Source organism: Taeniopygia guttata, chromosome 12, assembly GCF_048771995.1.
Source record: "Taeniopygia guttata chromosome 12, bTaeGut7.mat, whole genome shotgun sequence".
NCBI lineage: Eukaryota > Metazoa > Chordata > Aves > Passeriformes > Estrildidae > Taeniopygia > Taeniopygia guttata.
Genome location: NC_133037.1, coordinates 9,830,207 through 9,843,173, shown reverse-complemented (window position 1 = coordinate 9,843,173; position 12,967 = coordinate 9,830,207). Strand labels below are relative to the sequence as shown.

General features: G+C 40.8%; 1 protein-coding gene across 1 annotated transcript in view; it reads right to left on the bottom strand.

Annotated features, from left to right (window-relative positions):
• Positions 1 to 12,967, bottom strand: part of UROC1 (urocanate hydratase 1) — a 39,075-nt gene that overhangs the window by 8,424 nt on the left and 17,684 nt on the right. The window contains exons 9-17 of the mRNA XM_002194599.7: positions 9,467 to 9,555; positions 8,947 to 9,009; positions 8,588 to 8,767; positions 7,974 to 8,071; positions 7,652 to 7,724; positions 6,443 to 6,564; positions 1,842 to 1,912; positions 849 to 947; positions 322 to 421 (exon numbers count right to left, since the gene is read on the bottom strand). Coding sequence (XP_002194635.5) covers positions 322 to 421; positions 849 to 947; positions 1,842 to 1,912; positions 6,443 to 6,564; positions 7,652 to 7,724; positions 7,974 to 8,071; positions 8,588 to 8,767; positions 8,947 to 9,009; positions 9,467 to 9,555 — 895 coding nt within the window. The remainder of the gene's footprint in view (positions 1 to 321; positions 422 to 848; positions 948 to 1,841; positions 1,913 to 6,442; positions 6,565 to 7,651; positions 7,725 to 7,973; positions 8,072 to 8,587; positions 8,768 to 8,946; positions 9,010 to 9,466; positions 9,556 to 12,967) is intronic.

The following is a 12,967-nucleotide window of genomic DNA, read 5'->3' as shown; positions in this document are numbered from 1 at the left end:
TTTGAAATAGTGAGATACCAAATTAAAATCAAACAGAAGATAAAATCCTCTGAGACTGCTCTCCATTTGCATTCAGCAATTACATCTGGTGCATTTTCTTGGAATTTCCAGCAGTGTTCAGGACCTCTTCTATGTAACCAGCTCCACATTCATGTCTGTATTGTTAAATCCCACAAAGCTTCTCAGGAAATCTGATTAATTGGGATTAAAGGGTGTTTTTTAAACAAAAACATTTAAGAAATGTTGCATAAAAAAAAGTTATTTCTGTTTAAAGCCTTTCCTTGCTGGCCCAGGCAGACAAGCCTCAGCTGTTCCACTGACCTGCACAAAAGGCTGATCCATCATAAATGTTGGATGTTTCCCTGAAAGGGCTGTCAGTCCCACTCACATCGTGGTGATCTCTGCTGAGGACCACTGGAGCCTGGAAAAAAACAAGGACAAGACAGTGGAATCCTCCAGACTGACACTGCTACTGAGAACATTATCTGCTCAATTCACTTCTGTCTTAAGTCTTAATATTTGGGCCCCTACTAAGGAGTTACAGTCCCTGCTTTGTGCCCTCTGCAAATCACAGAATGGTACATTGTGCTTGTAGGTGCCCAAACAGAAAATTAGACAGTCTCTTCGTGAAACAAAATTTCAGAGAGTTTCTAAACCCACCTCCCTCCTGTGACAGAGCACAATAGTGGTGGTAGGCAGAGAGAAATGAGCTCTAACACAAACTGGCCCCATGTAAATGACAGGCACTCCTGCTCTCACTGCTTGAAGCTTTCTCCTTTCCCACCTGCCTCCCCAGTCTCAGATATTAAACACAATTAGCAGAGCATATCAAGACAAAAGAGACAAACCTTAATCTTTCCTTCAGAAATGGCTCGATTGATAGCCACAGCTATAGACACCCGACCCTTCTGATCAGAATACAGGATTCTGGCTTGAGAGCCAACAACCTGCAAAAGAAAAATGACAGAGGGATAAGGTTCTCTGCCACTGGCTTATCTTCAGGTCCCAGATGAGTGGAGTCACAGGAGTGACCCCTTTCCTTCCAAAGAAGAAAGTACAGATTATTTCTTCACCAACATCCAGCTTCCAAGGAAAAAAAAAAAAATCAAATCCCTCTTTGAACTTAGTTTTATCTTCACTCACAGAATCCATGAGATGTATTTCTCTATTCAGCTGCCACTGCCCAGTAAATTCCACTCTTTAACTCAACCTGATTGCTAGGCTATAATCCCCCTATCAACAAATCCCTTCCCAACAGCTGAGAAGCAGAGGTTTGGAACTGGTGACAGTGGGCTGGAAGAGAAATGTGGCAAAGAACATCTGTCCTGCACAGCTCTGCTGTGCATCCAGACTGGGAGAGCACATATAAGCTCTACAGCATCACTTGTTGGCTTCACAGGGAGAGCCTGCCCTAAAAGGAAAGCAAAGGATGATCCATTGGTGTCCTGCTTCCCACAGTGCAGAAGGATGGCAGCTCTTCAGCCCTGTCTCCTGTTTTGGAAAGGGTTCTGGGAGCTGCACGTGTGAGGAGCTTGGTCCACAGCAATGCCAAGAGGAATATTTGAATAGCACTGTGAAAGAACTGAGGTGGAGGGTGAATCACAGATATGTTTCATTCCAGATACAAGAGCAGATATTACTGGATTATTTTAACATTTCCAGATGAGGAAGTGAAGGGAAAGAGCTGCTTCACTTCAGCCTAAAATCCTGCTGTTGAAAGAAGGTTTCAGTTGTCAGCCCCAAGAGCTACAGATTGTTTTCATTGCCATCCATTCCTGCTTTTCAGGCCTGCATTCAGGACCAGGAGCAGCCACGTCTGCTGCAGGAGGTTGTGCACTTACCAAGCTGTGCCTGCCGGCTTCCCGAATCCAGCGGATGTTGTCGTGGTACTGCTGCTTCACAGATGTGCTCACTTGCGAGAGAAAACAAGAAAAAATACAGTTTGAAAATTAATGCAGTATGTTCTGAACTTACTTTAATTCATCTGGCAGCACTAGGGAGTCGCATTATACTCTCAGATACAAGCATGCATATAGGAAATGCTGTATAAAGTTCTCTGTGCAGCTGATGCAGCAACTGCATCATATTTTTCTTGAAAAGTACAAGATGCCACTCAGGGGAAAGCTAGAATGGTAACTCCCATTTGGATCTTCAGCAAACTGAATGAAAATGAAATATGGTTTACATGTACTGTCCATTTTTGGTTACCTGTTTTACTGCCTACTAAATGCCAATCTATTACTAATCTTTGCTAAATTAGTCATTTCATCAAACTCCAGGACGTTGGGTACTGCAATCCAGCCTTGTACCACATAGTGAATAACTCCTCTGAGGCAGCCAGCAGAAATTCTCAAAAGCAGTTCTCAACACACTTGAGGATAAGTTACACCAATGGACACCATATCTGGGATACAGATTTACAGCACAGCAGTTATTCTGTACAACGTGGTCCCTGGATGTCTTTGTACCAAGATAAGACTGAGGTCTTTTATCCAACTAAGAGGTTTGTTGCCTCACACTTCTGTGGAACAAAAAGTGCACAGGAAAATTTATTATGCGGTGGTTACTTTATGCATTAATCCACCCTACACCTTGTTTAGATGTATATGTTACCTAAGAAGACAATTACATATAACATGCTAGCATTCTCCAGGTCCTCTTTTCATTTATATCTGACTCATTCCATCTCAATCAGCCAAACTAAAAAGGAATAAGAATAAAGATATTTCAAGTGAAAGACAATGAAATATGGCACATATCAATCAGATACGTGATGACTTCAGAACAATCAGCTGCCTCCAAAGGCACAGCACCATCTGTAGTGAGTGAGTCACAAAAGGGATAAGGGGTAAGTAATGGGACAGAAATATTGTTTTGCTGTCCTCATTCAGGAGGTTTTACAGCTCAGATGGGGTTACAGTGGCTGAAGAAGTTTCTATCTGTAAGCTCTTTCTCTTGGGCTAAGCTATGTCACATTACCTTGCCCTGAGAGTCACACTCTGCTGCCAGGGCTCACTCAGCTGGCTTGTGACAGCACAGTGACCTGCTCATGCACTGGGCCTGCAAAGCAATCGTCTCTGCAGATGCCAAATTACTCTCCAGCTCTCACCCCTATTTATGGCAATTATAACATACAGACAACTTATGTTTCAAAGTCAAGCTGGAGAAACTGCACACTGCTAACTTGAAATTGTCCCTGAGAAGAGTGTTTGGACCACTGCTTCTGCACTAGGCAGTATGACAGCAGTTATGCAGGGTAAAACTGGAAAAAGGAAAGAGGAAAGTGTTAAGAAGCTCAGATTAAACCTATGTTAAAGACATTTTTTAAGGGAAATGAAAAATACCCTCATTCCTGCAGAGGCAGGCCTTCCATACCAAGAGCTTTAATGATCCTAAAGAGACCTGTCAGTGCTCGAGGGGTTGGCTTCAAGTGATAGCTTCTAAACTCTGCAATGGGGATTAACATGTCAGCACTTCACTTTGCAGGGAGTGAAAGATGAAACAGCTGCTAGTGCTGTCCGAATAGGATTGTGCTGCCACTCAGAAGCTTTAAGGAAGCAGCCTCTAGAAGGTAGTGGGCACTGTTCACATAGGTAACTATAGATGTAAAGGGGGTTCATTGAAATATCTCTAAAAAAAACCAACAAAACAAAACCCAAACAACAGAGAATGGGTTCCTTTCTATCACTTTTATAAGCTATATCAGAGAACTCTTACCATATTTTATACTTCACAGTGCACAAACTTACAGAAAAGATCTTACAGAGGAAAAGATCTACAGAAGTGAAGCCAGATGAGAATACTGGCTACAAGGACCTATCTCAACACAGCACATCTTTCCCTTCCAGCCACCTCCAATAAACACTTGGATTTCATCAGTTATCCCTGGGGAAGTGAGGAATACTCCCTTTTATTTAGTCTTATTTCCAGCAACTGAAAAAAATCTCACAATTTTTTTAGAAAGACTTTAACCTTAGAGTAACTCCATTATCTCATTTGCTAAACTCCTGCCTTCACCTTCCCATCCCAACAGGAATGTGTTTTGAAGACAGACAAGCAACTGTATTACTTCTGATATTTCATTGGCCCTTGTACACACCTAGGGTTTAAAATATACTGAAAAGCATTGTGTACCCAGAGAAATAGTTCCAAAGAACACAAACTGGCTTCCTTAGAGAGATTTACATTGTTATGCATCAACTCAGCCTTCAAACTACCACAGAGGTACTAAATCCAAGTTATACCCCAGCCATCAGTGCTGCATCTCCCATGCAAAGGTCCTCTTAAAAGCTCAGGCAGCTTAGAAGTAGAAGCAGATAAGAAAATGACATAAATCTCACAAACTCTGAAGGAAATTCATCTCCACAAAAGAATGGTTAACAGTGGACTTAAGGCCAAGTTAAAAGTTTAAACTCGGAATACAACAGAGTTCAGCTTTGTGGGGTTTTCATTCAGTTTTTAGGACAGATTCTTTCATAAATTTCGAAGGTAGGCTCAGATTTCAGATATGTATGTGTGTGAGGCTAGCCAGACCCTGAAATTTGGTCCAAACCCAGGTCTCATAGAAAGTGGACTGCAATTGGATTATTCAAGTATATTTTTGCTTGAATGGCTGCTTATTTTCTGATCAATTTCCATTTTTCTTTCCCTTTGAATCAAATTCCCATTTTCCTGTCAAATTTAACAAATATAACCAAATTTACCAACTATAGCCTCAAATAATAGCCTTGCCTTTAAACCTGTTTTCACCTGTTGGGATTTTTTTAATGTAATTTTTTCATTTAAATTAAGAATATACAAGCAATAGTTCAATGCTTTTTGTTTGTGCAAGAGACTTCTCTCCCCAGCTTTACATTACATCTATATAAACATCCACATACTCCTGTACACAGAGTAACTGATTCATTTCCCAGTTTTGCAATGCAAACCATCCAAAGGTCATACAATGGTTCAGTCTTGAGAGAAGATTTCTGGAAGCTGCAGTACATGGCAAAAAAATTACTGCAGATCTCTGAAGACAGATCCAGCAGTACAGGAATGGATTTCACCCTCCCTTCAATAAAGCCAAGCTACCAGGCTTAAAAACATGGATGTTTCAATGCCCACAAAACAGAGCAGGCATTTCTGGGTTATTGCAATGTGCTGGTTTTGCATTAAACACAACTCATGCTCCAGTGTGTTTCTTGAAAATTACTCCTAAGGAAAGATCAGGAGAATAGACAGAATCAGGGGCCCTGCAAGGTCACACCCACTGTACCAATAATTCATCTCTTGGGAGGGAAAGGAGGCTGGACAGCAGCTTTACATCATAGGAAGACAAGAGTAGTTTTATTCCAAATGAGAGACATCTGAACAGGGTATATCCTTTTCAAAAATACCATCCAGGGTTCTTATTGTTCCTGAAAAAACAGGAGAGCTTTCAACATTTTCACACTTCTATTTGTATTTCAATGTCTTTCATGAAAAAGAGCAACAAATATTTCAAAATTACAAGCGAAAAAATTATGATGCTCTTGTTCTCAAAACATGGTTTGGATTTCTGATCCATTTCCTTTTGATCAGAAGGAATGCCTCAGAATTCAAGGATTCTTTTGTCGATTCTGGAAAGCAAAAACTTTGGCACTCAAAACAGAAGATCTGAGGACTTCAGTGCTTGGGGACAGTGGCAAAACTTTGAGCCTGCTGTCCCGTAACTGCAAAGGTAGACAAAGAAGGGGAAAGGGGTAGGGCCTTCCTCTCCATCCTGGGACACCAGGATTAATGTTTGCTGACACAAAATTAGCTTTGTCTCACTTCCCATTCATAAGCAGGGGATATCAGTAATAGCCCAGTTTCAGGGATGTGGAAGAGTGCAATTCCTAGATCCCAGAGTAGCAAACAGAGCCATGCAGGTATTCCAAACTGGTTCCTCCAGTCAGTAGAAATAGCTGTCAATCTATTAACAAATGACAAAAAAAAAAAATCTCAAAATTGTAATCACAAAAAAATGACACTGGATGGAGCACCACACCCAGGAAACCTGGATTTCCTGTCGCTGATCTCCTTGCTAAGCTCTTGAAAGCCTCCCTAGAATTTCATGCCTCATTTACCTGTGAGGCAGGGACAAAGCAATTTGACTCCTTAAATTAGTCTTGGAGACCTGATGGCGAAAGATACTGATTGCCTTAAAGTTTCAATGCAATAAAGTTTAAAAACACCTGTAACAACTAAAAAGATAGACTCTTAGCCAAAACTGCTTTGGGATCAACATGCATGGTGGTTTTATATTTTACCTACAGGCTACACTCCTACTAGTTTAGGCAACAGCAAGACTTCCTGCTTACATGGAACCTGGAAGACCCTGCTTTCCATGTTTTTTTAGCCAACACATTTCAACTCTGGGTTTCCTTTTCTCTCCAGAAGCCCCCAGGGATGATGCTGTGGGCGTGGGACGATGCCTCACCTCCCTGGCGTATGGAGTCCTCCAGCACTGCCATGGCAATGGAGTCAGTTGTAGCAAGGTCCTGTGGGTCACCTGAGGTACAAACCCAGCGGAATGGCCCAAATCCCAGGGAAAAAATGTCCCTGGGAAGAGAACATGTTTCATTAAGAGATAGTTGAAATTCTTTCCTTATTTATCCTGGCTGCTAGCAGTGCTTTTTCTTTCATTAGCTGAGGACGGAAGAATTTGAAACATTTTCAGTGCACTAATCTAAACAGCAGCATCAAGGACCATTAACTGAGAATTTAAACAGTGCTGTTTCATGCAGCCATCCATTGGTATATAAAAGCATAGTCTGGCCAGAATTTTGATAGTCATGTTGGACAGTTCTATCAAGTGCATCATCAGATGAATTGAAGCTTTTCTTCTGTTTCATCAAATATACTCTCCCTGTTGCCTGGTCTTTGTGTCCTTAACCCAGGCTAACCCTGAGTGCATCTACACTGTCAGACAAGGGCAGGTTCTGACCGAGTGCCTGAGTCCAGACTCATTTGCTGTCCACATTGTTTATGTACAATAGTGGGACACGCTTCACTTGAGGGCCGGAAGAAAAGATCTAATCTGGCTGGGGCCTTACTCTATGTTCAGGCTCTTATTCACATGGCATAGGCAAGCAAAGCATGAGTCAGATGAAAAATGAGTTATAAATCCAGTCCCTCAACAGATCTCCTGAGCTCAGCTGTTTCTACAAGCAGCATGTACAGTGTGGGTGAGAGGCATAGCTGGTGGCACGGGCAGAAGAGTGTCCTGCTGCCATCATACTTTTAACTTCAGGGCAGATATAAGGCTTGGATGATTTGGAATTGATCTCTACTGCTCTGAAGAGACGAGCCCTCAGCTTTTAGCACCTAGAAGTTAAATTGTCTCCAGTCATAATTTGAGGCTGCGACCCGGCTCTTCTTGAGCAGAAATGCTTAAAGGAAAAGTCATGCAAAGATTAAATGCAGCTACTCATGTGAAGGAGTGAAGAGTGTTGATTTGACAATGGCTAGCCTACACTAACTCTGGCATCACACTTGTGAGAGCCATTTTTCTATTACTGTTTCCTCCTTTTGATCATTTGTCATAGCAGATCACTGTCAGTCTGCACTAAGCTCTGTAGTACTCTCCCTCTGAACAGAGGGAGTCACAAGGTACTTGACAGCATATTCCCAACTCTGCCCAACATACCCCATGATGTGCTGAACATAGGAAGGATATCGAAATTCTGTTTTAATTGCTCCTTTTTTCGCAACATCAGCACCTATAAAAGAATTTTAATAGTCAGTCACTTAATTGAGGAAAACTATAAAATGCAAAATCAGACTGCACACAAGATCCTATGAAGGTTGTATCTCAGCCAGGGAGGGCCAGGGGTCTCAAATAACAAGCAAGAAAGAAGGACTAAAGATTAGAATTGCAGTGGCCACCCCTATCCTACTGAACATACACAGCTGGGAAGATGCATGCAGGATTGTTCTCGTTTCCACCTACAGCTCCAGGATCGACTCACCAGCTCTCTGAGCTTCCAAGAGAAAAGCATTGCCATAATCCCAGAAAAACATGCCCTTATCAGCTAGTTTGTTAATAGCCGCCACATGCCTCTTCAGACTGAAATAAAGAAGGAAACAATTATTCTTGATGAAATATGAAAAAGGATAATATTGTTAACTAACCAAAAGTATGGGAGTAGGAGGAGACAGGGAATGGAAAGACCCCAGATAAATTCAGACATAAACCCACAAGACATCAACTGAGATGCTTTCAGTCTCTATAGCACCTGTTATCCCTAAATCCTTAAGTGATTTATAGTCATTGAGGAAATTTCACTAAACAGCAAAGAGGTGTCACTCACATCTTTCAGCCAAGCAACACAGTCAGCTCTGGGGATGGAAGCTGACAAAAAAAAAAAAAACCAGCTTGCACAAAACTGCAGAACAGTTTAAGTAGTTCACAAAGCAAACAGAGAAAAAGCCAGAAAACAGAACATCACTGTTCTGGCCTCTACCTTGGCCTAAACTGCTCAAATTACCCTTTCTTTCCAGTAGTAGACTATACCCCTTGACTGCATGGCTTGAAGAGCATCTAAACTCAAAGGTGAGGAAGATGAAAGATCAAAACCTTCACCTCTCTTGCACCAGTGTCCGGAACTTCCCTGGGCTGGAGGAGAGGAGCTGCTTTGCCTCCTCGAAGCCGAGCTGCACTGGGTAGTACCCCCCGTTGAATGGGTTGTGGCAGGAGGTCTGGTCAGAGCCCAGGTCAGCCAGCAGCTCTCCTGTTGTGTCCAGCTCATGCACCAGCCTCTCCCTAGGCAGGACAGCAAACGAGCACAAGGGTGAAGATCTCCTTTCTGACAGCACATTTTCATGGGCATCTAGAGTAATGTACTCAGCACTATATTTAATGTCCCTTTCAAGTTTGGGAACTGATTCTGCATTGACCAAAAAGCCAGAGCATTAACGTACTCATCCATTCATACTACTTACCACAGATCTACCACATTCCCATGGTAACCCAAACTGAGGGCAGTTTTATTCTTTCTTGCTTCTCTAGAAAATAATAAAAAGATTGGTTGAAGAAAATGCATCTCATTTTATCTTGAAATGTACAAATCACATGCAGAATCAAACTCAACAGCAACAGAAAAAGCCTGTATGTTGTTTTCTACACTTATCTCTTTCAACATTTACATAATTGTTAATCACTGAATTCCATGAAGCTTGAGTGATACTGCAAGTGTAATATTAGTTGTAATTGCTCCATGCATATTCATGAAACTAAATGAAGACACGTTTAACATATACAAATGATGTGAAGCATTAGTAGTCACTAATAAAGACTGCTGCAGCTTGGGAAGTCGGATTCACATTCCAAAGCAGACCTGGAATGAGAAGAGGTGTCCCTCAGCCCCTCCTGTGTGCAGGCTACAATGGGACAGTGCAGCAGGATGTGAGTGGAGGGTTGGGAAGCAGAGTTAAACTCACAGGGTCAGGTTACAAGTCATACCTAAGGCGAGCAATGCAATGGTCCAGGTTGTTAGAGATTTCCATCAGCCATCCCTGCTTGTGACGTTTCAGAAGTGCTGCTTCATCAACCTAAGAGAAATAGCAGAGATCTTACAACTCCTGTTTCCCCCGTGTAGTCATTTTAAGCTTTAATGTTTCAATTACCCTGCAGGAAAAAGTAACAAAAAGTAAAGGTAATAGCCCTATTATTACCTAGAGTTATACATATATATAGTAAAGATATAGATTATATATGTCTATAACTATTGTTCAAATGCTTATTTTTCACCTCTGATTTTTTTAAGCTTTCTGTTCTCTTTTACTCCAGGCTCAAAGCAAGAAATATAATTTTTGATACATCACTTCCCAAAATATTTTATGACTCTAAATTTACCATTGAAATTGTATAAGAGGTAATATATTTCTGCAAAATTTAATTATTCTTATTGTTTCTTTTCATGATTATGCTAAAAGGCAACAATGTTTCAAAAATTTATTTTTGAAACCTGGCTATTTTTTGTGAAAATAATATTTTTTAATAGTTAAGAAACTGTTTTAATCAATCACTCAGAGAGACATTTCTGCCAGGCTGCCCAAGATGAAGCAATGGTTGGCAGAATAAAATTAACCCTCTCTTTTGTTCTTGGACTACTGGTTGAAAACATCAACCAAATATGGAAAGAAAAGAGGAAAATATTTTCCTGTCCCAGCTGCCTAGGGCCACTGAAAAATAGCACAGAGGAAAACAAAACTATGTCTTTAATTCCCTCTTGCTTGAGCTTTGAAGCTCCAAACAAGCTCAATCCCAAATCTGAACTCTCTTCTGGGCTCAGCTTCTGTGTGTGCCAGTGTGTACGTGCCCAAGAGACAGCTGGATAAAAATATAAATGGATGGACAAACGATGGAGGCTTTGGCACAAATTCCATCTCAATGGTCCAATGTACAAGCTTGCAGATCATTAATACATTTATAATGAGCTATCAGTGGCATAAGGCAAGAGGCAAAATTAATTTAAACCCATATTCTGTGGTAGCAACAGATTTAAACCCCCCACAGTGATGTGTGCGCAGGAAAACACATAACCTGAGTATGTCAAAGTAATTCATTAAAGCATTTTTTTACTTCTCTATAATCTTGCCCCATCATTTAAATTCTTTCTCATTAAGAAGGCATTTATATGTAAATTAAATACATTCTGTATTCAGGAGTTGCTTGAACACCAGGAAACCTTTTCATTCCCAATTATTCTTAGGATGGGACACCGTCCATCATTTTCCACATCAGTAATGAAGACTATCCTTCCCAAACCCCAGATTATGATAATAACAGTGTCACTGCCAATGGAAATATTCAATAAAGTCAGGTGCCATGGGGGACAGCTTCTTCTGAGATATTTAAATCAGCACAGGAGGAAAAATATTAAATGGTCTGTATGAATTACAGGAATTGGGTTAATTTAAATCTCCACATAACATAGATCAGATCTACTTAAATGCTACCACATCCTACATATTTTACTGTAACTCTCTCTGACATTCCTAGTCTTCCACAGACTTGATGGATCAAGAAAACTAGCTTTATTTGAAACACACTTTCAAAAATATGCTCATTTTTGGATCAGCATCTCAGTAATTTAAAAAATTGCATAAAGAGGATGAGCCCAGTGCAGCTCAGAGGAGATGTCTGTCCCTCCACACAATTATTTCATAAAATTACAATCAGCTTCCTGTCAAACAGGAGAAGTAAAATACTTGCAGCACTAATCCCTTGTGTCGGAGCTTCGGAAGCCCTGGCTGACAAAATGATCTCTTGCACAATTCAGTGTCATTTGCATAAATAGTTCCTTAAATAAATAATATGTACATATATATTGCTATCCACATGTGCTCCTGAGACTCATTTCCGACAAGGATCATCTCACAGGAGATAAAAACCAGGCAATATTCAGTCTCCTGAACAAAATCATCTGCAGCCATAGAGATGAAAAGGACAAAGGATGACTGCAAATGGCATTCACTGAAATCTTGCCTTTGTGTTCCAGCTTTTCAAAGACCATGATGATGGCTGTCTGAATAAAGAGAATTTATTTGTTAATAACGCATTCAATAGCGAATTGAATAAATTTATTTCATCTGCAGGGACTACCTGATAGATCGCAAATACATGCAAAACCCACGTGCTAACAGAACCACCTTTGCCCCATTATTATAAAGCTGATAAAGCCCAGGCCTTCCATGAAAGACCTGAGGCAGCCAGAGCAGCCAGGTTTGCTGTACATGACGTGGGCAGTCTCACCCACCATGTCTTGAAGTTTAATTGTAACTAAAATGGGTAAGACTCTGATATTCTTATTCTTTCCACTGTGCTGTTACATGCCCACAGCAGAGGTTTCCCAGGTATCTATAAATGATTTTAGCTGAGAAAGCCAAACTCCCACTCCAGTCAGCTCTGACTGAGGCTTAGTCCTCAAAAATTCCTCCTTCTGTGCAGTAACAAGAGCCCATCACAGGCAGATCTGCAGAACTAAATGCATTTTGGTCAGTCTTGGGTCTGCTCATCCAAGAAAGTTTCTCCAGTGTTTTGAAAGCAGAGCCAGTCATGAGGAAAGAAATGCACGGAGTTTAATGTTTCTACATAGTCAATATCACTAAAGGTGAGGTGAAGGTTGGAAGTGACACCAGGTCCCCAGGCAGGTGCAAAGGAGAGCCACTTTATTCCAAAAACCTGGCCTTTTAAAGCCATTAGCCAGCTATCAGTTACATACTTTTAATCATAACTAACATAATTCAACCGACCACCACACACCATGATGGTTACATAACTTTTCTACCCCTAATTCTGCTGAGCCTCTTTCCCACAGTCCTTTTCTTACTCAGCTGAAGTAACAGGCCTGAGCCGTGGTTTTACAAGGCCTCTCTTTTATAAAGCCTTACTTATTTGTGACAACTAGAGACCATCACTACCATTTTCACAGAATTGCAGAGCGACAATCTCTCCTAAAAATTGTTGCAGTGCTTGTGCACTCCTCTTTCCATCTGGCTGCTAGAACAGAATCCTGTGATAAGCATAAGAGCTGAGAAGGGCAGGCATTGGGAGAACCTAATGATACCTTTTTATGTGAAAATGTATTTCAGTCAAAACATGCAGGCATATATACTTTACCAAATGATGATATTAATGTTCTACATTAGGTAATACTTAAGGATCTGTGGATCCTATCACCCACTATTTTAACTGTATGGGCATTAATTGCCTTCCATTCACAAATCATTATTAGATTTTCTTTGTTTATGAGAAGAAATAACAGATATTTTAGCATATTGGGAACAGAGAAAATTTCCACAGTATGAAAGACTCTCTACGAAGATATACTGTGGGAGAGCTTTGGGAACAGGAAAAATGGTGCTACAGGACTCTCCCACATCAGCATTTTCTCTCACCTTCATTGCCTAAAAACTGAGATTCTCATAAGTGCTTGTGATTAACCTCAGGAATCAACTT